The sequence below is a fragment of the Ciconia boyciana genome, chromosome 4, assembly GCF_034638445.1.
Source record: "Ciconia boyciana chromosome 4, ASM3463844v1, whole genome shotgun sequence".
NCBI lineage: Eukaryota > Metazoa > Chordata > Aves > Ciconiiformes > Ciconiidae > Ciconia > Ciconia boyciana.
In genome coordinates, this window is record NC_132937.1 from 52,258,706 (window position 1) to 52,283,797 (window position 25,092).

The 25,092-nt window shown below is 41.3% G+C and overlaps 3 protein-coding genes across 8 annotated transcripts in view; all 3 read right to left on the minus strand.

The window, feature by feature from the left end:
• The window catches only part of ZDHHC21 (zDHHC palmitoyltransferase 21), a 44,395-nt gene extending 39,048 nt beyond the window's left edge, over positions 1-5,347 (minus strand). For 4 of the 5 annotated variants that reach the window (XM_072859766.1, XM_072859764.1, XM_072859762.1 and 1 more), the window contains exons 1-2: positions 5,187-5,347; positions 2,027-2,121 (exon numbers count right to left, since the gene is read on the minus strand). The gene's annotated coding sequence lies outside the window, so the exon portion shown is untranslated. Of the gene's footprint in view, positions 1-1,196; positions 1,260-2,026; positions 2,122-5,186 lie in introns of all 5 variants that reach the window. The other variant, XM_072859763.1, reaches the window with a different exon arrangement.
• A 7,900-nt stretch (positions 5,348-13,247) lies between these two features.
• Positions 13,248-15,480, minus strand: CER1 (cerberus 1, DAN family BMP antagonist). The gene is made up of 2 exons (XM_072860596.1): positions 14,953-15,480; positions 13,248-13,541 (listed from the first exon to the last, which is right to left on the minus strand). Exons 1-2 carry the CDS (start codon positions 15,478-15,480, stop codon positions 13,248-13,250), a joined length of 822 nt encoding a protein of 273 aa, XP_072716697.1.
• A 5,188-nt stretch (positions 15,481-20,668) lies between these two features.
• The window catches only part of FREM1 (FRAS1 related extracellular matrix 1), a 76,838-nt gene continuing 72,414 nt past the window's right edge, over positions 20,669-25,092 (minus strand). For both annotated transcript variants that reach the window (XM_072860295.1, XM_072860296.1), the window contains one exon: positions 20,669-25,028. In XM_072860295.1, the coding sequence (XP_072716396.1) occupies positions 24,829-25,028 (200 nt within the window). In that variant the 3' untranslated portion in view covers positions 20,669-24,828. The remainder of the gene's footprint in view (positions 25,029-25,092) is intronic.

Consider the following 25,092-nt stretch of genomic DNA (forward strand, 5'->3'; position numbering starts at 1 on the left):
GATGAACCAGATCCCCTCCAAGACCCTGCAGCTACAGGAACCCCCACTGCACCAAGGAGATGCAGGCAGAGCCTTAGCTTGTCAGGCTGGGCATGGAGATGCCGAGCCTGGCGAAGCCTGGGAGCTTGCAAGCTTCGGCGCCGGGAGGATGGTTCCTGCTCCCCTTGCAGCTCTGACCTACAGAGCAGGTTCTGAACCTTGGTGGCAGGCAAAGACAAGGAGCTCTGTCCAGTGAAGCCTCCAAGCTGGCTGTGCCTGAGTCCTGTGGCAGTGCGGGCAGGACAGGGCAAGAAACAGTGGTGGAAAACTCCCTGCTGCAGGGACAGAGGCACCTCTGCCAGCCCAACCTGTCACCTGGCAAGGTCTGCTGCTTGCCAGGGGCTTGGGTCCTGGATACCATAGATGGGCTGTTACTGAGGCTGGTAGTAGTCTGGCCCTCAGACTATTACCCTCAGCTGCTCCTCCATATGAGCACCACAGATATGGCCACCACGGATATGGCCAGGGGAGACCAAGAGCATATCAGCATGACTGCATGGCTTGGAGTACGAGGGCCAGGGCCTGGGGATGAGGTAGTGTCTCCTTCATCCTGCTCGTGAAGGGGAAGGACTTGACGAGGAGTAGACAGATCCCACGGACCAACAAGTGGCTGTGAAGCTTATGTCAAAAGCTGGAACTCAGCTTTTACATCCATAGGAACTTCTCCGAGGATTAAGAACGGCGGGGAGGGGAGGGGAGGGAGGGGGCAGGATCCAGCTGACACTATGTGGGGTAAAAGCATCTTTGCCAACAGGCTGGTCAATCTGCTAAGGGAAGCTTAAACTAGGAACGATGAGAGAGGGAGGTGGTGACCTATGGTCCAGTGAGCAAGTGGTGGTCAGGCTTTGCAAGCAAAGGATGCAGGATGATGTGGACAATAGAGATCTTATAATCAACAAAACAGATGTGAAGTGGGGCCACATCAAGTGTGTGCACATGCTTGATACAGAAACAGCACACTTAGGTATACTGGGATGGGGTTAGGAAAGCCAAAGTCCACCTGGAGTTGAATCTGATGAGGGATATGAAGGTCAAAAGGAAAGTCTTGTACAGGTACACAATGAGCATAACGAAGGCTAGGGGAAATGTGGGCCTGCTGCTGAATGGGGTGGGGTACCTGATGAAAGGATACAAAAAGGTCAAAGCGCCTTCTTTACCTTGCTGTTTATGGGTAAGACCTGCTTTCTGGAATCCCAGGCCCCTGAGACCAGTGTGAAAGCCTGAAGCAAGAAAGAGTTACTCTGAGTGAGGGAGGATCAGATTAAGAAACCTTTAAACACACTGGACATAACACCCCATGGGACCTGATGAGATGCCACCATCAGTGTAAGAGAGTTGGCCCTGTCATTGTGAGGCCACTCTCAATTATGTTTGAAAGTTTAAAGCTGATGGGTGAGGTTCCAGAGGACTCAAGAAAGTAAGTGTCAACCCTTGTCAAGGGCAAGAAGGAGGATCCAGGCAACTACAGGCCTGTTAACCTCACCCTGATCCCTGGGAAGGTGGAGCAAATAATCCTGTAAACTGTTTCCAAACACATGAAGGACAAGAAGGTGACTGGGAGTAGTCAGCACGGATTTACAAAGAGGAAATCATGCAGAGTGACAGAAACACAGAGGCCAAAAAAAACCAGAAGCAGCTAACAACACTGCTGACTGCTAAGGAATCCATCTGTTTTCCATCTTACCAGAGCAGCACAGATTCCATGACTTCACAGTGCTTCCTCAGGAGAAATACCAGCTCAACAAACAAAACAGAGAGATATATGTACTGAAATATTTGTTTCCTTGTGACCTACTAAGTATAATGTGTGAGCAATAAGTAGTGAGAGAGATTCTGGAGAAAACAGTAAGAATGCCTATAATGGAAATATATCCCAAATTTTTATAACTCAATGACTAACTTCTGCCTGCATGACATTATTCACTTTTATAATTAAAACAAAACAAAACCAAAACAAAAACAAACACCCTCCCCACCATTCCCTTACCTTTGATGGCAAGTTCCACCATTAAGTTGGAACTATGCTAAAAAAGACCCCACTCTCAAGGAAGGGATTTTTCATCATCGTCTTCTGTATCTTTTCTGAAAGAGACAGAAAAGAGTGTGATACTGAAACAATCATCATCACTGGCAGAGATCTCCAGATCCTTTGCCTCTCATGTCTGAACTGACACGCTGATTCTAACTAGCGTTCCTCGAATTTCAGTTCTAGGCCATTTCTAGGGAGTATTCAGAGAAGGGTCTTTATAAAACTGCACTACTGCCAGCATATTTCAGTGACTTTAAAGTGTGATACACTTGCTTCCTGCATGGCTATTATAATGATAAAATAAGTTTTATATTTTTCATTATACTTTTTTCAGCAATACTGCATAAACAATGTTAATATATTGACTTCCTCCAGCAAAGTGAGCTTTTCCCCTCTCCCTCTTGGTTTATGTACCATATATGAATATGTAAGGGGGTGGGGGGAATCAAGAAAGCCTAACACGTCCACATTCTGATGATTAGGTAGAAGTACTAGATTCCAATCTAACTCACGGACAAGGCAAATTTATAGCCTTGTCTTTTTAAACATACTTTTAAAAAAAACAACTATATTTACTCTTTCAAATACAATGTCAAAACAAAGAAACATTGGTCCCAAATAATTCTGTTCTTTAGGATGCATCATTCATGATAACTACAATATGTGGAGGAAAAAAAGTCTATGAGCAGGTTTTCAACAAAACAGTTGAAAAGAAACAATTAAGTGATTTATATCTGTATATGCTCAGTATTCACACATGAAACGCCTAAAAATTTTCAGGCGAAAGAATTTAGGATAAAACACACAACACTAATGTCGGCGGTTTTGTGGTTTTCTTCCCTCTTACCCTAGTTTGTAGTCATTTTTTCTAAATAAACATCTCAAACACAAAGCATTTGAAAGCAAACAGTAGCTGTGGCTGTGCAATGCTTCAGATTTACCAAAACATGACTGAGTCTTTCCTATATGATCAAAAATTGCTCTTGCCTTTCTAAAAAACACTTTTACTATGGGATGCCTGGACAGCATTTTTTCCTAACCCTTTTCTTTCTGCCCAATTCAATTTATGGTATCATAAACTCAGTATTTGTTCACTACAGTCACCTCCAATATGACTTCTGATGTAACATCCACTGAATAATGAGACCACAGAATGAGTCAGGCAAGGCAGAAAGTCAATTCCGAGAAACGAGAAAGCTTTGCACTAACCAGAAATGTTAACATGAAAGAAAGATTGTTTTAACAGGCCTATTTGAATGCAGACTTCAAAAAAAGGATACAATTTTGCATCAAGACTGTCCCAAAACATACTTAGAAAATTCTGTCTCATAAATAAACCCAATACAAGCACTACTCAATTTCTCATTGTAAGCAGCATGACAGCCAGCTCCAGTGACATCCTGCTCCTTGCACTTTTACGCTTTTTACACTGATACACAACTAGAAACCAAGATCCTACGCATTCTGCCTCACTTTAGACCTGGACTTCTACTTCAGTGAGAAAAGTAAGACTTGTGAAGTCTGACTTCCAGAACTTTTTTCACAAATGCTTAAACAAGTCCAGAATGACACAGATCAATAATTCATAGTATTGTTCACTATGAAACACATTTTTAAGACCCCACACAAAATGGACAATACTATGCTCTATAAAAATACACTTCTAGAGTGAGAAAAACACCACTTTCTAAAAAGGCTGTATTCTAAGCAATTCAGACAGCAAAAGGAACAGACTAGAAACACAAGAGAGAGTGCTTGCTATAATATTTGTGATAGCTAAGGCAAGGCCATATCAACAGCCTCCGTCAATTTGTGGATCCAGCCGTGATTTTAGATCTGTGACCTTCCTGAAATCTTAAGAATTACTGCCAAAAATTACTGATATAAAACTAAAAATACACTTCACCAGAAAAAAAAAAAGTGGACACTACATTTTAAAGAAGTCACTTATGTGATGTTATCAAGTGTCAGAATTACCATTGTGCCTTTTTCAGCTCTTCCGTTTAACAATACTAGTATCTGAATAACCAGTTAATACAAGCAGCAGCATACTTTTGCCGTGACAAACCCTACATACCTGGCATTGCACATGATTATACAATAGACGGTTGTTAGTAGAGACCTTGGAACCCAGTTGTTAGGTGGCTGTTGACAGGTTGGTTAAGGTAGGCAAGACATTCCCACCCAATTCTTTTTTATAGACAGGATTTGCAAGGCATACCTGTAAACATCTACTGCATTCATGAGAGATGCCACATGGCTTGGACTGGCACGTGGCTTGATATTAATGTATACACACTATATCCCCATTGATCGCAAATCCATGAAAACTATCTTCACCTACCACTGACCAAACAGCCACTTGCAGACAGATAATACATGTTACTGAGGCACATCAGTGTTTGGATCCTCAGGGCAGAGGGAACGAAGACCTACAATTTCATTTTACTAACTACTGGAGCTGAAAAATGAAAGTGTGAAACTGAGAAAGGTCAGAGGGCGTTGTATTTCCTCGTGCCGCGCTGCCGGAGCACACAGCCAACAAAATCACGCACTTCTTCCATTACCACCTCAAAAACAGCGAACGCCCTCCTCATCACCTAGCAAAAAAAGCAGCATCGCGGAGTTTCATGAAAATGACAACGGTATTTATTTCGTAGAGAAGGCGATTCTCATGAAGTCTGCTAGGGATTTCCCTCCCTCAACTCCCTACACAGAAAAGAGCACTCCTGAAGTTAAAGTCAATAGAGGCAAAGCAGGCGTCCAAGACTGGCAACGGAGACGATTTAATACAGGCAAAGCTGACGTCCAAGACTGGCGATACAGAAGCCCCCACCGCAGCCCAGAGAAAGCCTACTACCAGTCAGCCTTCCCAGGGCCGTGCCCCGAGGGGCGGCCGGCGCCCTCCATCCCACCGCCGCAGGCAGGGCGGCACTGGCCTCTCCGTCGAGCCCCTGGCTGGAGAGCAGCGCCCGGGCACCAGGCTGCCGGAGAGGCCTGGCCACCGGGCCGCCCCTGGGGCAGCCACGGCGGGGGCTGTCGCCGCCAGGGCCTGACCCGCCGGGCCGCACAGCCCCTCCCCACCGCCCCCCTCCCCGCGGCACGAGGCGGAACCAACCGTTGGGCGAGGCCAGGAGGAGAAGGGAGGGGGCGCGCTCACGCGCCCCGCTCTCCCCCGCTCTCCATAGCAACCGCGGGGGCCACCTCGGCCGCTCCTAGCACGCGCACCCGCGCGCGCCCAACCCCTGCCGCTGCCGCTGGCGCGGCACCTTCCGCTTCCGCCGGTGGAGCCGCGCATGCGCGCTGGGAGCACACGGGCGGCGGGGCGGGGCCACAGCCCGCCAGGGAGGACGGGCAGGCGGGCGGGGCCAGCTCGGCTCGGGCCCCGCCCCCTTCCTCTCAGGGCCGGGCGGCGGGAGGCGGGCGGGCGGCTGCGCCGCGCCTTCCCCGGGCAGGCGGGAGGGCCGCGCTGCCGGGATGGCCTCCCCCTCCCGGCCCGAGGCTGCGGGAAGCCGCTTTGCCCCGTCCGCCTTGGGGCGAGCAGCCGTGTTGCTCCCCTATTGGAGCTGACTGGCGCAGGCCCGTTCCCTAGCGCAGACCTTAGTAAAGATGGGTCCTTCGCTCTCCTTCACCTCTGTAGCGTCCCTTTGCAATTCCTGGTAAAACGTAAGCGCTGCAGACAAAGCCTCCGCCTCGGCCTCCGGCTCCTGTTAGGAGAATCTCTGTCCCTAACTATTGTACTAGTTAGTCTTTATAGTATGAAATTGTATGAACTTTCTTAATAGTATGAAATTGTATTAGCTTTCTTAAGAGAGACCTATTTTACCTTGTATACTGCATGATCACTGTTAATGCATGACTGAAGGTCCCCAGCTCACTGCAAGGAGCAGAAGGACAGCCCTCACCTTGAATATAAGGACCTTTTGTTTCTCAGAATCTTAAAGCCATCCACAAAGAAGACAGGATACGCCTGGACTACCAAGGGAACGCCAGCGTCCCAGCCCCTTCAACACCTCTGTGAAACCCTCCCGTTAACTGGCATCATAAAAAAGACCAACTCCAGGGACACCTAGATCAAGAAAGAAGCAGATGGATGATGGCACCACAGAATTATAGTTGTTTTTCAAAATAGTAGTATGTGTGTGTTAAGTAGCGAGTGGTCAAATCGTGTGTCTGAACACTTGAAAGGTGTAAGGACCCTATGTATAAGGACAATGTGTAAAACTGCATTTGGTGTGCCCCAATTTGAATAGGACACCTCACGCGCATGAATAAGGAACTACTCTCGTAATTCTATACTTTGCATGCTAGCCTCTCTCCTCGGTCAGCACAGGCCAGTTGTGAAATTTTCGTGACACTTGGGTCCCCTGCTGTGCTGTGCCACTTCCTCACAGAGGGCCCTCACATGGCCGCAGAAACCCATCTTTGTTTTTAAAAGATAATTCTGTCCCGCGAGGGATTAGCAGTGGCTAAGAGCCACAGACAGCTTGTAACGGACAGCATTTTCAGTGTTCCCAGCTGGGAATCGTGCCTTGAGCACCCATTGCTGATGCACATACATGATCTTTTGGCTACCTAAAGGTATCCCCATCTGTCTGAGTGGCATGGTTCCCACTGTAAATTGATGGGCTCTTGCCAAGGAGCATTTTTCCTACACAATGATGGATGAAATGGACGAAGAGTAATACAGCCATCACCACCAATACAGAAAGCTCTTCTTTGTTACTGATAACATTCTTCCTAAAACTTAATCATAATATGATTATTCTGAAAAGAGGGTACCCAAAAGGTCAGTTTAGCGTTTAGGTGGATTTCAGGCTTTTGTCAAGACTTTTGGACCTTGCCCTGATTTATTTTTCAGTGTCCACAATCCACAGGGCAATTGTTGACATTTCAAGCTAAAGTTGCTCTGACCTGAAAATACATATTCTTAGCAGGAACTGGAGGTTGTCTGGAAAGAGAATGAAGCATGTTCCAGGTAAACCAGAAGATAGCGCTTCCTCAAGAACAACCTACATATGTCCCTAGGAACAGGGAACACTGAAAATAATAGACATATTAACTGGACTGTCAAAAAACAGGGGGAAAAGAATCACTGGAAAGGTTGTTGGAATAAAAAACAGCCTCTGCCTCTATTCCATGACAAATTTCACATATGAACTTATGCCAATATGTAAAAGACATAATAAGCTGTGAAAACTTTTCACTGATTGGAAGAATACATGTAGATGGAAAAAAAAACCCCAACCAACCAAGGAGTGGAAAAGAGATCAAGAACTTGGGAAATAAAATGGAAAGGTAAATAAAGCAGTATAGTATGACCGATGAAGGTTTCTTGTAGAATGAAAAAGGATCAGTCAATAATGTCATCTTCTAGTCAAATGCCAGGTATTTGTGTTTCTGTAGTGGTACACTGATAATGGCCAGTCATTAGATCTGTAGGCTTGTCAGACAGATTGTATTTTACTCTTTTCTACTCATGGATGTGCAGAGTAAACACAGGTTGTGGAACAAGGGCAGAAGCCTATTCTGGCTCAGTCGTCAGCACAGCAGTTCGCATTTGTTAATATTTCTTTTGGGGAAGCACAGTGCAGGAAGAAAAGCAGACAATCATGTGCTGGACTTCCCAGTTGTACTTGCAAAGGCTCGGACTATAGAAGTTACCTGACACTTTTGCCAGAGTATCAAATCCAGATAGATAATGAGTCTTTGTGGTGAACTCTGTTCCGAAGGAAGAAACATACCTAGGGGAAATACTAGCTTCACATAATATCAACTTTACATGAAGTCCAGTATGGATATATTACAGAAAGGTTATTAAAAGTCTGCAAAATTAGAAAAATAGCCACATTCTTCAGTGCTGAATACTGCACAATAGTGTAGAATTCCTCTTGGAGTTTCTGATGTCTATGTTGTGTTGTTGTTGCTGTTTATAAATTACCACAGGAGCCACCAGCTGTCATCATACAAATTTTATTGGCACTCTGTAAATATTAAATCAGCATGCTAAAATCAAGCCATGTGCAGTAACAGCTGATGCTCTGTTATGGAGAGCGCATGCAAGAGGGAGGTATGCACTGTGACTCCCGTGATTCTTACTGCTTACGAGCCCCTTGCTCCATGAGACTGTTTTCCAGGATTCATTTTGAGCCCAATTTTGCCCCTTGATTGATGTGCAGAAGGGGTGCTGTCTGTGCACAGATATCTCCTAGGTTGAGAAATCAGCCTTCGCAACAGTACTCGTCTTCCAGGATCCTTCTAAATTGTGCAGTTTGTTACTGCCACTTCCTTTCTGCAGCACCGTTGCATCGCTCACTTCCTTGTAAACCTTGCTGAGGTTTAGGAGACACTTGTGGACTCTAGAATGGGAGCAAAATTGTTCATATGATGAAGATCCATGTCATGAAGACAGAGGTCTGTGTTAATGACCTGCTGTGCTGAACCAAAACCTGTCCTGGCCCAGAAGTTTTGTCAGTCACTATGTCACATACTGAGGATGAGGCAATAGATGTTAAACTAAAGGAAAATGTCTCTCGGGCTCCATTTTCTGTCTGGCCTAATCACCAGAAAAATCAAAGGCAAGATATGTTTTCCAATCTGTCTGCCTCAGTAGTAGGCATGGTGAAATCTACTGATCCCCCAGCCCAGATAGGTTACCTGGGGGCTAAGCTAGACCAGGCAGTGGTCTAATTTAGGGAGTTAATTTTCATCCAAGGCACTTCAGTGGTGTGAGGAGTAACATCCTCCGGTAACGTCCAGCTGCAGATGTCCTAGCATTAGCTCTCTCCCTCCGGGAGTTGCTGTCTGAAGTCCAGGCAGGGCAACAGACTGCTTGAGTGCTTCCCTATCTATTGCAGTGTGAGGTGAGTTTGAACCAGCTTCAGCAGAGGGTTAAGCTGAGATACTGCCTTGTTCGGAAAGGCAGCTTAGGTTCATGCCTGCTGTCTTTGAACACCCTGCCTGCAGGCTGCAGCCACCACCAGAACATCAGACTAAGTGGCTCATAATAGCAATAATCTAAACCAGCAAAATGAAAATGCCTCAGGAAAGGCCTTAGAGAAACAAGGCTGGCCCTGACTTTTCTTATTATTGATTTTAGGTTTTCGTCCATTTTTTGTCTTTCAAGTTGAAGTGCATTTTGCTGGTGCCATGGAGCACGATACACTGTAAACAGGATGATTTTGTTCTCAGTGTGGACAACTAATATTTTTATCAATATTGCAGCGCGCCAGCTACAGAGTCTTCTCATCCCCATTCTTTCTTATCTGAGCAGAAGGAGCGTGTGCAGCTGCCAGAGAGAGATTTCAGGGGAGCTGAAGTTGGTGGCTGCATACCAGATATTCAAGCAGTTAGGTTTAGTAAAACAGCAAATGCAAAATATTTGTAATTCACTATCGCTGTTTCCTTTTTCCACTGGCAAGCTGCCTGATGGAGGACCTGAGGTAGCCTCAACCCCACACCTCTTCACATGCACCATCCTGCACAGCACACGCTCCCAGGCACATCCCGAACATGATGTGATTATGCAGCTGTACAGGTGGGCAGGGAGCTTCCCTCTGAGTAGGGAATCTCATCGTCTTGCTGTTGCAGCAAGGAGCTAGTACCTTTAGGAGAAAGTACTGCAAGAGATTTCACCACCTGTCAGTAAAACGTGCTAAAGCTTGTTAGCTGACAGCCATGAGGTTAGCTGTGAATATTTTATAAATGGTGAACAAAGTACCAAGCACAGCATGAAGTACTGAGTGCAACATCAGAGGCTCCTCCCTGGAATATATGCTTGCACACAATTCCATGAAGAGTTTGATGTAACTCCAGTGTTTGATGTAATTACAGGCATTAAAGCTGGATGCATAAAATCCCTGTTTAAGAGAATAGCCTGTATTGAAGATTTATTTTGCTTAAGCAATTAGAATAAACAGCACTTCTCTTCAATTATTTTCAAGGTAAAGCACACCCATTTGGAAAAGAGGTAGTAAATAAAATAAAATGGCAGAAGTGTACAAACTCCACTTGGGAATGAGCTGAATTTTCAGACAGCTTTGCAACTGTGGCTTAGTCTTGTTCTGCAAGATAGGTTTGCACAAGGAACACTGAAATAGAAGAGATCACATTAACAGCACTTCCATTGTAAGCATAGTTACATTGGAAAAGCTTTCATTACAGAAAGCATGCAACATCTGAATGGACACAAGTAAAACTCATGCAGGTTTGCTGCTATAATGGCATTACTACTGGAAGCATCCATATAGTGATAGGGATCACACTCCTCACCTTTCTGACCCACATCATTATGCTAGTAGAGGCGATCATAGTTGTGCTGAGAGAGCAAAATCCTGTTAGCCCCTTGGCACAACTTATTCCTAATACAGAATTTTTAAAGGCTGAGAAATCTGATCCAATTAACACATTCTTGATTTTGCAGAATACTGTGCTAATTACATGCAACCAGTCATTTCTGGGTTAATTAAACATTCGTCCAAAAAACCTACAGCACTAATCTAATTAGCAATTACTACAGCTGTCATTACCTCTTTTCACCGACTTTTCAGCTGTGCAAATTCACACTGTCTGGTCCTGCAAACTCCTTACGTGAATAGCTTTCTTTGACTGCAATAATGCTTCAGCACACAGAAGGAGCTTTAAAAATTAGGCTGCATACTTTACAGTCCACAATATAGCTTCAGTTCCGCTGTCCTTATGTGCAAAAGTCACAGTTTAGCAGTCAGTCATATCAAAATTACAAGACTGGAAGGTTTTTTCTTTTTAATTGACTTGTGATTTTACTGGGAGTGTATGTAGGTCCTGCCTTCAAGTGGTTCTCTGCAAGTATCAAACCTAAAACATACTTGCATTGCAGAAAAAAAGAAAATGCGGACAAATGCTCTTATATATTCACACAGCTTTAAAACATCAGTGATTAGAAACCTGAGAAGATTTAGCTTTTTCAGATTAAAAAATAATGTTAGGAATAAAGATAAAAAATGGGACCTTTGATGCTTTGTGTGCTTTTCTTCCTTAGGCTTGATTAAAAATGAACACTAATAATCACACACAATAATTCACAAAGGTTTGATAAGCTGCTGAGGTTTGGACCTTATGGTAAGGCAGAGAGTTGTTTCTTAGCTTTTCCACTTGCACAGAGCATGCTTTAACAAAGCACCAGTTGTTAGGGCTGACTGTGCAATTAGACATGCCCAGTGAGGAGGAATCTCTACTGGAAAAATCTCTACATGAGCCGTAAAGAATTACTTTGTTCTCTGAAACTGTACAGTTGCTAGCTGGTGCTACTTTGCCTGTTAGAAAAGCTTTTCTTTCTTTGGTCATAACCTGAGCCCATTCATCCTCAATGCAGCCTAACATGTGAAGGTAAATTCCTGAATCTGGGTGCTAGTTCATTGCACTAGCATCCTGAGAATATCAATCAGCATAATGAAGCTAGAATAAATATTAAGTTAAAATATGTATTTCCTGTGTTGCATTCAATACAGGGATGATAAGACCTTGACAGCTTGTTACTTGGAATGACATCATCTGTCATGCCATAACATACGAACAGCCATACACAGTTTGCACATCAGTCCTTAGTGTAAAAGGATAGAGAGAAGGCTTTGTTCAGTTTCAGTATACAATTTTTATTCTTTAAAAACAGGTTTATATATAGTGAAAGATAACTATACACTAACCTTTAGTTTGCTCTCTGCAGGTGACCTGCAGAAGCAAACAGCTATTGCAGCAGTTCAGATCCAGTATCAGAGTATCATTTAGATGCAATTTTCAGTAAATATTAAACATGCGCCTTGCACTCCAAAGCGATGCTGAGCATATTTTTTGACAGGCTATTAAGACGCTTCTGATCACAGTGCAGTTCAAATACAAGGAATCATGTACCCAACCCTTGAATTGACCAGCTATATCAATACTGATTTCCAATACCCCAAAAAAGAGCTGTGGATAGTTTAACAACAGGGGCCCAGGTCTGAGGGTCTGGTAATAGCAGTGGAGCAGATTCCCAGAGGACTGAAGGAGCTGGGTTAGAAACAGGCTGAAGTCTAGTTGCTGGATCTAGCTGCTGATCACTGTCTGGTGTGCCAGGTCTGCAAGACAAATCCAGGGCAAAGCAGCTGGAGAGAGCAGAGAGGCAGCAGCTCAGCTAACAGCCACTGGTGCTGTGTTGGCTAGCACTAGGCTCAGACCTTTCCTAACGGAGAGTTTTCTTGGCTGTTCCTATAAAGCTATACGGATATTGCCATGCTGATAAAATCCTCCTGCAGATTTTCTATCTCATGAATGCCTTTTCTGCTTTAGTTTAGGTGTTGAGAACATTACTTAAACTTTACCTTGGTGTCACTGACAACGTTAAAATTAATCAGACTGGAAAACGTGCATTGTCTTTCCACAGTGAATTTAAATAATAATGATAACAATCTGTTCATTTATGATGTTTTCTGTGGGAGTAAAGCATTTTTTATATTTTTTTTCCTCCTTCTACTGTGTTACACTTCCAATAAAAAAACCATGCGGAGCAAATGCAGGCGTGTAGGAGAGTAAGTGGTTTCTATAGCAAAATATCCTTTGCAACCACTATCTAAGTGTGTAAATTGTGAGGTATATTAGTCTTCATGGGGAACTGTACTCCAGCTGGGAGCAATCAGAATGACCTTAACTAGCCACAACTCTCTATCTGCCTTATGTCCATTTATATTTTACACTCTCCAGCCACTATCTTGATGTAAAAGTAGACCTGTTTTTGCAAGGAAGAGACTAAAGCCTCATCTGTGTTGCCAGTAGAGCTATACTGGCAGTCCCTGCAAGCAAAGGCCATGTAAGCCAGCCAATACATTAGGGTTTTGCACAGATAAATCATGCTAGTTCTTCAGCTGTTGTTTACTAGCATCCTATAAACAGTGATAGGAAGAGTGGAAAATTTTTTAAAGGTTTCCCTTGTTAAAGTAAGAACTCTACACAAAAGCCCAGTAATCTCATCTCCATTTCTTTAACAGCTGCAAGGAAACATCTGTCACATTTTAGGTAAAGTTATTGTTAAAGCAGAGAAGCAGTTCAAGTAGGCAGTCTACATCTTTAATACTTTTGTGCACCAGTGTGATGAAAGCTTTAGTTCTTTGGTGTTTTTCATTGGCAAATTTGTATGATCAAGGAGTTAAGAAGTACTTTGCAGAGGTTAATTGTGCTCGTGTACATTTGCATGCAAGTCTGACCGTAGAGATCCAGTCGCAGGGTCTTTAGTCTTCTGAGTCTCACATTTACATTCTTCTACAATCATGACTTCTTTGACCACTGGGACAGAACTGGTGCAGTTGAGATCCAGGCGCTTCATGGAGAACTTGCTGGGCAAGCAATGAGAACAAAAGGTATAAAGATGATCTTCTGGACCAGGAACATGAAAGGAACTGCATTTCCCAAAACACAGATTATTCTGTACCATCACCTTCTCACAGCTCTCATGAGTAACACCCTGAAATAGAAAGCAGTTTGAAGTTCCCAGTACATGAATGGCCCATGGACTTTGCTAGAAGGCATGAAGGCAAAAAAAACCCCCAAATACTATATTTTTTCTTCTCAGAACATTTACTTTAAACATGTTTATTTTTTAAGTCAAGCAAGCAGTAAAACATAAGAGCTTTTAAAAGGAAACTTTAGTGTTTCTATGGGTAATTCTTAGATTGAACCACAAAGGCAAAATCTGCTTCAATCAGAGCCTTTGTGAGCTGACAGGGGAAAATCCAATAGGTGGGTTTGTCATATTTACCTTTTAATTGCTCTTTGAGTTCTACATTTCTGACACGGTTAAGCACTCTTACCCACTTAGCAGGACTTAAAACATCATTTTGGCCCAACGTTCTTGTATATAAACCACAAGCTAGACTAAACTGTAATCTTGGAGATTTGTTTCCATGTAGAAGAGGCATAATGTTCTTTAGCATTTTTTTTCAGGAAAATCTAAAAAGTGCAATGGAAGTTCTGTAATCTCCTGGTTTGCAAGAATAACAGTTCCTTGTATCAGGAGAGCCTATATCAACTCCCAAACCATAAAAATCTAGACTGAAGTTAGCACTTTTATATTGGCATAACTGCAGCCATCCTGGAGAAAGCTTGCCATATTACATGGCACAAAAAGTAAAAGGTACAAGTTTCTAGGCCACATCTATATTTGCATATGTCTGCCAGTGAAATAAATTTAGTGAGGGATGTGAAAAAATGTGGTCCTTGACGGACTGTGATTACAGAAACACTGAGAATAGGTATTGCCTTATGAGGACTACAGCACTTCTATCTATCCTGTTTGCTTGTCTTTATATTACAATATGACAGAATGGCTTCATCTGTGCATGGGACAATTTACCAGTTCTCCAGCATTCCTAGCACAGAATTAGATGTATGCATCAGCCTTCTGATTAATACAGCAAAAAGGAATCCTTGCTTAACTGTAAGAAAACAACCAGCTTATCCTGTAAATACTTGCCCCAGGACTCTTTTTGTATATACACATATGTGTATATGTATATACATATATATATACAGGTAATTCATATATATAAACTGTTTAGAAGTATATTCATTGAATAGATAATTACTCACCACTGCCCTGCTTGCTCAGGCTAGGTCAGAACATCTTTGCATAAAAGAATCAATAACTCTCTGAAAATTGAACATGTGGCTTTCCAGTGCTGCAATTTACCAGTTTGTCTCATCAGACTAAAGCTTTTTCAGCCTTTTTCAGCAGTGTTTTTCAGCTGCTTATCATGTCTGAGCATTCTGAAGTGTCCCTGTGACTTAGCAAATGAACTAACCCATGTGTCTCTGGGTGCTGATTACAAGAGGCAGGGGAAGGGACAGGTTTATTGATCTTGGACACCTGTTCTTACCTGGGAAAAAGGCAAGGTTCTGCAGTTTTCTTGGTGCATTTCATTGGTCTTGATTGGCAGGACAACCTCTTCAGATGCTGAATTTTTCTTTAACATGAAGTGGTCCCAAAATTTCTTGGCATCTTTTCTATAGGGCAGTTCAGCCTCTCTCTTGCTGGAATAGTGGGACGGAGAGAAGTTTTCCACAGGAGAGATCTCTCTGGGTGCTGCCCAGGTTCTCAGGTTTTGGTCTGCATGGAGTTCTGTGTTGGGAAGGATGAATCTGGACATTTTTTTCCCCTCTTGCTTCTCACTTTCAGATGCTGTCTGTGGAATTGCTACAAAAAAGCTTGGTTCTCCCAGAGTTTCCTCAATACCTACTGGGTTTTCCCCCACCAGCTCACGAAAACTCTGGCTTTCAAGCAGATTTTTGTCCAGGTAGAAAAGGTGCTGAAATGCCCTTCTGCTTTTCTTTTGCGGTGAATCTCCCTGTGGTTCTGTGGCTCCAAGACATGAGAGCACTAACAGCTGAAGGAGAAGCAGTGACATGATCCTGAAAAGTGCAGCCCTGTAGACCTGCTGCTATCGCCGTGAAGGTAGAGTGCTAGCTTTATAAGTGTCAGCTTATGGCTGCTGTCTGTGTGCAGAGGAGGGGAGGGCTCAGGGGAGACCCTGGTGTGGCTAATTGCATTCATTTACTGTAGATTACAATTATGATAGGGGAGTTTGTGCTAATGAAACTCTGCTTTCAATCTGGATTATGTGTATTAGAAGTTCCTATCTAAAATCTAGTAACCCAGGATGGTGTGGGGGACAGAAGGAGTCAACAGGAGGAAATGTTTGGATAAGCTGTCTAGCTTAGGCCTAGGAATTAAGGAAACATTTGAGGTTGTGTATTAGCATGTTCAATGTGGTCTTCATTGTTTATTTTTACTTTCCATTCCACAAAGCCAGAGACTGTCAAAACAGGGAGTGTTATTTCATCACAACAGGAAAAGGCAAGCTGATTAAAGTTTGCTAAAGCATGAAGCTGGATCTGGAGACATCATATCGGCCCATGTTTTCAAAAGTTAAGTCTAATTTTGGTCTTTCAGATTTGGGATACGACCCAAGGCCTGCAGCAGCACCACTGCAAACTGGCAGACTGGTGCTCACACAGCCGGAGGAATCTGGTAGAGAGCACTAGCCCTTGCTTCACCTCCTTCACAGCCGGTCTGCAGCTGCTGGAGTGCAGACATGTTGCTAACCCAGAATAAAAGGTCCTAGGGTAAAGAAACTCTGTGCCCCAGATTCTCAAGATTAACTAACACTGCTACATCCTGTTCAGGCACCAAAGCCACTATGGCATCCTGTAAGGTTGGTAAACAAAATGATGATTTAAGCAAAACATTAGAACTGACATATTTTATGATTTTAGACATCAATGTCTCAACAGCAATATCTAAAGACTACTAGACCCTCAACTGGAGGTGTCTTTTACAAAATTATCATGCTATGCAACATGTAAGAAAAAAAATCTGCTAGAACATCACTCAGAGGAAGGTTTTGGGAGAAGGAAAAGATATTTTCAATGAACATCACAAACATTGATCCTAATCTGAAAATACTAAAAGGAAGTTCTGCTTCAGCTAATTTGCCATTTAGGTACTCTAATCTCTACACACCCCTGTTTCTACCAGAAAGAGTCTATCAGTAGACAAGTTTGTAACTAATCTGTTTATTAGTCTTGAAAACTTAGGTGATCTGTACTAGATGTATGGAGTTATTTGACTTTAATTTCCAGGGAATTAGTTTATTGCCTGATAACGGAAGTAAACTAATTGCCTAGAAACATCCTTGTAAGGCACTGACTTAGCACAGTTACTGGAGATCTAGAGCTTTTCCTTACTGCATAATTCACTTGACTTAAAATTTGTTCTAATCTTGAGGTCAATCCTGAGACAGAAGTGCGTGAAGCTTCAGCAAGAATGGGGTTCACACACCAACATTAGAGTGTATTTATGCCTTGACTTCCGTGTGATGATCTCATTAAGGGAAGCACAGCCGGGAAGCACAGGCTTTATTGCTCTCTAATTTCAGCTGAGAGCAATTTAATTCCGCCACTGGGTTGGTGTCTTCCTGAAGTGTCAGGTGTGCCCTGGGAGGGCAGATTCTCCCACAATTATCAGGAGTGAAATCATAGAAAATGCTGGCATCTGCAACAAGATCAGCTCTGAGGTATGCCTGCAAAAAGTCCTTGCATCATATTTACACAAGCATGTGCAGCATTATGGTGGAGCAACAATGAGTCAAGAGGATTAATTTGATGGTAGGCAGTTAATTAAGTAGCCTAGAAGTGCAACTTGAATCCTCACTTCCTATCTTTATTGGCCAACAAACTGAACTGAAGCAGTTGACCTTTGGAACTAAAATTCCTTGTATCAGGTGCATGTTGGTACTAGTCATTCAAAATTATTCAGCAAAGATAAGGACTTTACATTTTGAGTTTTCCTTCTTTTTTTTTCTCTTTATTTTAGTTGCTCAGAGAGTTACAAGATCGGGCTGATACTCAGACCTATGTATTATATTGTATTATATTGACACAGAAGGGTCTGACACATTTGGCAATGCCTTTCAAACACATGATTTGACTATTTGAAGCAACATATATTTTTGCAGCTCTTTGCAAAAATTTGCTGCAGAATTTAAAAATATAACACTAACTTAAACAATCTAAAGATAATTCCTTCTGGATTATAACAACACAACAGAAGTGTTTTTTCTGTTTGCTTTTATCTGTTTCAGCTATTTTTCACTTCCTTTGCCAGGAAGTGCCTTTTCTCTAAGTCTAGACCAGTGATATACCAGCTCTTTCTGTTTAAAAGTTCCAGCTGTGGTCTTGATCCTGTAATGTCTGTATTTAACTTTATCCATATAAGCAAAATTGCATTAAATTACTCACATGTATGTTTACAAAATTGAAAACTTAAGTGCCTGAAAGGCCCAATTTACCTCCCTTAAAGCCTGCTTAAAAAGGGAGTTCAGGAAATTTCTTTTACCTTCAAGGTAAAAGAAAAAAGGCTTTTAAGTCTCAGTTAAATTTTACCCCAATCTGCCCTGAAAGAAAGAAACATACATGTATGTGTGAAGGTGTATTCTGCCCTTCTTATCTGATGTGGCTGAAGCACAGTTTGATGCCCAGATAGCATCTTAAGTTTCTGCCAGAGGGTTCTCTTCTCTGTAGCAAGAATATGAGCAAAATCATTTTATTACTGCTGTTTACAGAGGGTTCTTTCTGCAGCTCTTCACAAAGAATAAATCATTTTGCAAGCAGCAGATATGGTGCAAATGATTTAAGGATGTCTGTGTCAATGCACAGATAAAAATTAAGTAAATGGTAGTACTGGAATGATTGGGCTGCGCAGACACTTTTATCTGAACTAAACTGGTCTGGGTTATTGGTGCAGTGCAAATATTAACAAGGAATGTATAAAAACCTTAGTATTGGCATATATGTATAGATGTTAAACTGCTTGTGTTATATTTGCAGTGCAATGGCACTGAAAAACACCTGTTCAAGATCAGGATCTATTCATGTTATGTACCGTCTATCCTCTAACATACAGCAAGAAAAAAAGGCCTGCCTTAGAGCACTTCAGATGTAAAAACACAAAATATTATTTACAGAAGGGTAGGAAAGAAGGCTGAAGCAAAGCACTCTCAGCAAGTCACTCTGCAAATCACTCTGCAACCCGAAAGCAGAAAGCAGAGCTCTCTTCTCTAGGTCAAGTCAGTTCTAGTTCCTGGGTTTCCTTGGATGGTTTTACCTCAGATCTCCGAGAGCCAAAAGCAGCATGCCAGCTCTGGTTCTGCCAGGCCAGTCTAATACTGTTCCGTCATGCCTATGGTAGTAAGCTCTGGCTGCTTTCCAAGAGACAAAGTTGGTAAGAAATGGGACCTGGTACATCTGGGCACAGTTTGTTCTATATTTACACAGGGTCTAAATCTGTTTTGGAACCAGCTGCCTGTATAACCATGCACAGGTAGCAGATCTGTCCTCAGCCTCTCAGCTCAGCCAGCAGCCTGCATTACAGGAAGGCATCCCAGCTCAGACAGCGAGTTTGGAGAATCATTCTGCAGTTAAAAATAGTAAGTATTTGTAAGTCTCTTTGTGGTGACATCAACTGCATAGACTAATAATTGACAATAGAGATTGGACTGGGCACATTATCATTATGTTCCAAATACAGCTAATCTCAGATTTCTACAAAAAGCAGTGCTGTATCTTTTATAAAAATTTGTTTTCCTGCCTGATTACCCTTTCATATAAGCATAGAACATGTTTTCACTGTATTTTGGTTGTTAAATCTTGTGGCTAAATGCAGCAGTGTCTTTCAAGTAGGCTTTGATTTGCCTTCATAGTAGCAATTTATTTGGGACATTCTGTTTTCACTAGAAATAGTCACCAGTGAATGTTTGCCCATCCTTTTAAAACTATCAGGTCTATAGATGATAAGTGCTATGCAAATGCAAAGTGGTATTATTCATTTGTTTCAGAGCCATAGTTTATTCAGTCATTATGGACATAAACTGAGTAATTAGTTACACTGCCAGTTGATGCCTAAAAATAATTCTTAGGCAGTGCTTGAATTACTTGCCTTCTGTTGAGCTAAATAGTCTCATCATAGCATGATTGATGATTAAATCATTAAAGTGGATTTTATATATAACGGCCCAATTCAATATCCTATCATTTTTGAAACACATCCTATGTAGACAAACTGGTATCCAGTTATATCTTTTACAGAACCCATATGAAGACCTCAGAACTAATGAATTAGCGCTATGCAGTTTATTCTCTAATTATTGTACTTATCAAAGAAAGACATCTGTGGTCTTTGTTTTACTGAGTTTCGGGGAAACAGATCACATACAGGCCTCATGGGAAAGTTATAATTATGAAACCAAAAGGCTTTTCACAAGGTATGATGTGAAAGAACAGACAATCAATCTGTTTAGTTTTGTACCTTCAACCTTAGATAATGTACATCATGAATTCCCCTCTTTGCTATTCAGTTTTGAGTCCTCTGTTGCATTGTTTCTTTCTTCACTCATTTATACCTTCCTGTTCACATTTCTCTGTTTCTTTTCTCTGTGCTGTAGCAACAGAACTGGAGTCTTAAGTTTCAAACTGCTGCCAAAATGTAGATGGTCACATTTGAAAATGTTCGCATGTGTGTCCAGCAGGGCAAGGATTAAGTGTCCTTTCGTGTCTGTTGGCCCATGTTCTCGTGTCTGTAGGTACGTGCACATGATGCAGTGGATGGCTTTCTCTCTATTATAATTCTCAGGCTGGTAGGTTTTGGACATGTGTCCAGCTCCTGAAGCATCTCCGGAATGGTACTGGCACATATGTACTGCCTAATTGAGAGCGTACCCAATTCCAAACCCAGCCTGAGGAGCTATGTTGGTTATGTGCTTGATTGCTTCAGCTTGTTAAGCTGTGGCACAGTGAGCCTGGGGAGAAAGAGCCTGGACAAAGAGACGTTTCAGTCTTCAGGAAGACACATCTTTCTTAGATTGCCATGAATAACTTGAGAGAGCAGTGGTGATTCACTGAAGAGTCTCACAACACCAAGACAATGTTTGTAGCATAGTCCAAGGAAGAAGATGCAGATAAGGTTTCTTTTATTAAAGTAAAAATATATTTAGACTTATCTGAAAATTTCATATGTATGCATAAAATGAGATTCTTTGCTTACTGTGCTTATATCCAGTAGTTCAGACACCAGATTCCTATTTATTAGGACTAGTTCTGACCGAAAAAAAAACATTATCTCAACGCTATAAAAATAAACAAACAAACCCTATTTGTGTTCTTGTCTTCTAACCTTATACTGCTTGTGTACTGACGTAGAGGATAGTAGTTAAGCAATTGAATTGGAGTAGCAGAGTTCTCCATATTATAAGCAACATAGCTTCTTAAAGGGTAATAAGAGAGGAGAACTGACATCTGCATCTCCTCCATGAAGATGACTTCCATGAAGATGAGGGACAATGACTTTTTTTTCACATTCTCCTTTAAATAAAGAATCATATTAAAATTCAATTTCATGGACTGACAGTCTTCCTTGAATTCATTCTCTCTCTTGTATACCTGTTTGCAGATCTGTAACTTTTCTTAACTTTACTTCTCAAAATGAACAGCATTTTCTCTTTTAAAAATGGTTTGCTCACAATACAGATGTCCTTATAGTATTAATTCAGGAACAGGCTCATGCATAAGAAAAACAGAATTCAGAAACTACATAAACAGTAGGTACATTATCCTTAACTATAAGTACATTTCTACTATGTCCCACACTATGTTTGTTATCACTAGAAAAAAAACTTTTGTGACATTATGAAACTGAAGAAATATGTATTCACCAAAATATGTTTCAGTTTTGTATTAACACACATTACAAAGTTAAACATAACAACATATATAGTGTTCTGAATACAAGAATTACAATAGCACCAGTCTTGTGATGTAAATAATGCAGAATCACAGTATTCACTGAATTATATATATAATTATCTCAAAGCTATTATTATAATTTTAGAATGAGTGTATGAAGACTTGAAGGCATTCAGTAAGTTTCAGTGTGTACAAAAGAGATCTGGAAAACTTTCCTGATTTTTTTCAGATTAAAAATTTGATTTCTGTTAAGTTAATAACAACACAGATATTTCAGAAATTTTGGTTTGGAAGAAGTACTCCTGTGGCCAGTTGCCTATCAATTTTTCTCATAACCATTGTCTTCTCTGTCAAATTTGTTTGAAATTGGTGAACAGATTAAAAAGATACTTGACAGGGAGAGAAGGTGGTTAAAAGCGACAGGCACACAAAGAGGTCACGTTGCCCATCCCTTTATAGAAATCTAGGCTAACTGCTGGGTTCTTTTCACTGAACTGCTGCATCTTGGTTCTGTTGTTCTTAAAAGGCATATGGATAGTCGTGGTGAAATAAATCCTCTGTTTATGCAGAAAGTGTGGCATCCATAGGCGAACACCAGAATTTACATGCTTGTACTTTCAGCCTCTTGAAATTCCCCTGCTGATGCTGATCCTCTGAATACTGATTTTCTGCTGAGTTTACTCAGAGTGTAATTCAAAAGTATTGAAGACTGGAAAAATTCCCAGTAACTTCTCAGGATTTTAGGCCCTTCCTTTACTAAACCTCTTAGAGACAACTTCCTATGGCAACAGAAAAAGTGATTTATTTGTGCTTTCCCTGATTTGAGGATGTCATATTCTTTGAATTCCAGTATTCTAATAAAAGCTGTAAAAATCTGTGAAAAAATACTTTATTTTTAAGGAGAGACAAATTAAAATTTATGAATAAATGTTTAGAACAGCTTATTGTATCGAAAAACAATTCAGCAGCCTTTCAGGACAGAAATATCCTTGCACTGCAATATAAGAATTTTAGTTTCATTAGCGTATTGTATTAGATCTAATGAAACCCGTAAACACTTACAGTTTGCACAACTAGCAGTCTGTTGTGTACTGAAATCTTCATACTCTTCAATCACTTTAAAGTAGCTCAAATGAAATACAGAAAAGGGAAGTTTTCCCCTCTTCTCACAAAAGCAAACCTCTGAGATCACTGTTGTCTCAGACTAGGCATGCGTCATTTATTAGTTACTGATCAAGTAACAAGCACCTTGGTCAAAATTCCCTCTCTGTTGATGTCATTAATTTATTAAATAATTAGGAGAGGTATTTAAATAACCTCAACAGGTTCTATGAAGATAGCACCAATAAACTCAGCAATTTTTATAAAAAGAAGGCCCTAAAGGATTAAAAGTTTATGTCTAACCAAGCTCTCTTAGTCAATTTTCCCTGGAATTCCAGAACACAACAGCAAGAGATCCCAAGATCCTAATTTTTTTTGCAGTGAAAACTATCAGAAATAAAAACAGGTCTAGATAGGTACTCAGAGGTACTTGTTTTGGGGAATTCTTGAAACAATTAGCCTATCTATGTTGATCTAGAAAACTCCTTAAGCAAAAGTGTTAGTGTCTAGCAAAAGTGTCTAGAAGCTTGGCATAAAGATTACCATGACAAAAAAAAGAAATCCTGGAGATACTTTTATCTGTATCTGTTGTTACCAACAATAAGGGTGATGAGGTTCTGTCCACAGTATTTTTCCTCCAATTTTGCAATGCACTCGTGCTTATTTGCTACAGTCCTTTCAGAAAGGTTCTCTCCTATATATAAAGACTGTCCAGCTACTCACATGCATATTCATTTAACATGTCACAGGCAAGGAGGAAGCGTAAATAGCCCATGCATGCCAAAGGCAAGGAGGAGGGATAAATAATCCCTGGAAGAGCATCCCTCAGCCCAGAGAGGAGAGGTGATTCTGCTGCATCTGTCCCTCACAGGACTGAGAAATTGCTGTCAGGACCCCCAGAAGGAGGTTTTGCACCTCTGGTGCAAATACTGTAGAGATGCAATTGATCCAGAGACTGGCCAAATAGACAAGCTGATAGGGGACAAGGCTAGGCAGCAGGCAGGCAGATGGATGCGAGTTTATAAGGTACAGGGCAAATTCACCCTACTCAGTGCCACACCAACTGTCACACACTCATCATGGGCAGAGGGAGAGTTTGAGAGGAGCTTTAAATTTTTTTTTAGGAAGCTTATGACTTGTTTCTTTTTTTAATTTTAAGGCTGGCAGCAAGAAGGTCCTAAAGCAAGATCTTTGACAGGTCAAATATAAATTTACTATAACATTACGAAATGGTAACACTGCAACTGCATATATTTAAAATAAGTTAAAATTAAGTTATGGGCAGCTGTTTTTTCCTACTAAATGCTGATTTTTAAGCCTTTCTCAGAACTAAATCTGGATTTTTTAATTATTATTTTTAAAAACCTCAAATCCCTAATAAGGACTTAGATTAATACTCTTCAAAAGCCATAGCTGCTTTAGTACAAAATATGTCTCACGATTACATTGGTTTATACACACATATAAATCCTACTGATGTTAATGTATCACTGAATATCCCAAGATAATATTCTAGGATTAAGCTTCAGTATTAATTTTTTTGTGTAAATCATCCTTTGATATAGCATTAGATTTACAGAGGTCCCATTATTTAATTACACTAAAAATTACAGCACCATCCTGCAACTCCAAAAAACATTGAACAATTTTGGTTCGGAATGTGAAACGATATGCAGCTCTGTGTGAGTAGATCCACTAGGATCTGAAGCTGGCCTTGGGAGGTAGAAAAAGAAAAACAAGGCTTTCCTCACTGTTGGTACTCTGTCACTAAATCCTACCGTTGGTATTTTCGTAAGACATTGTACCAGGGCATCCACCAAAGAAGCCCCAGTCTCCAGACATAATGTCCCTCCTCTCATCGCCCAAGAGGACCTGTTTTTAGCCAGCAGAGTCTGCCCTCATTTCCACTCCAAATAGACTTCCTCTTTTTGTAGCTGCAGGGTAAAACTGCAGTTTTTATTGCAAATGAATTAAAGTAACAGCCAATTCACAACCCCTCCTTAAAAGCAAAGCAAATTGACTGATGTGCTACTTTCTTTTTTTTAAAAAAAAAGGTATTTTTACACAGAAATGTGATGAAAGCCTTCAGGCCTAGCTCTTTGGTGTAAAAATACATACGAGTAAGTGACAGATCAAAGTCTTTAGGGAGAGTTCACAACCTTAACATGGACTTAATTTTTGCAACTGACCTTTATTCCTTCGTTAGAGTTCAATGCATCTGCACCTCTGACAGCATATAAAGTAAACCTTGCTGATAATTAGGACAGTTTTCTAACTGCATACCCTCACATGTCTGCAGATAAATAAAACTGAAACAACATGAATGTCCACATGCTTTTACAGGGATTCTCCATTCTTTACAGCTTTCTTGAACATATATAGCTGTTCCGTTTGACCTTCCTGCAGTCAGTTGCTTGCCATTTTCCTCTCTTCTGCACCAATACACAATTTCTTCCTCTCTTTGGAAAGTGGTAGGAGCCTCTTCTCCAGTTTATGTAGGTGACAGGTTCTCCTCCGTTCCACTCCCAATGTCCAGGATTGACTTGGTCGTTCAAGCCTGTGTGAAATTGGTAAGACCAAATCAGTGCTGTTTATCATCTCTGGAGCCTGATGCCAACAGA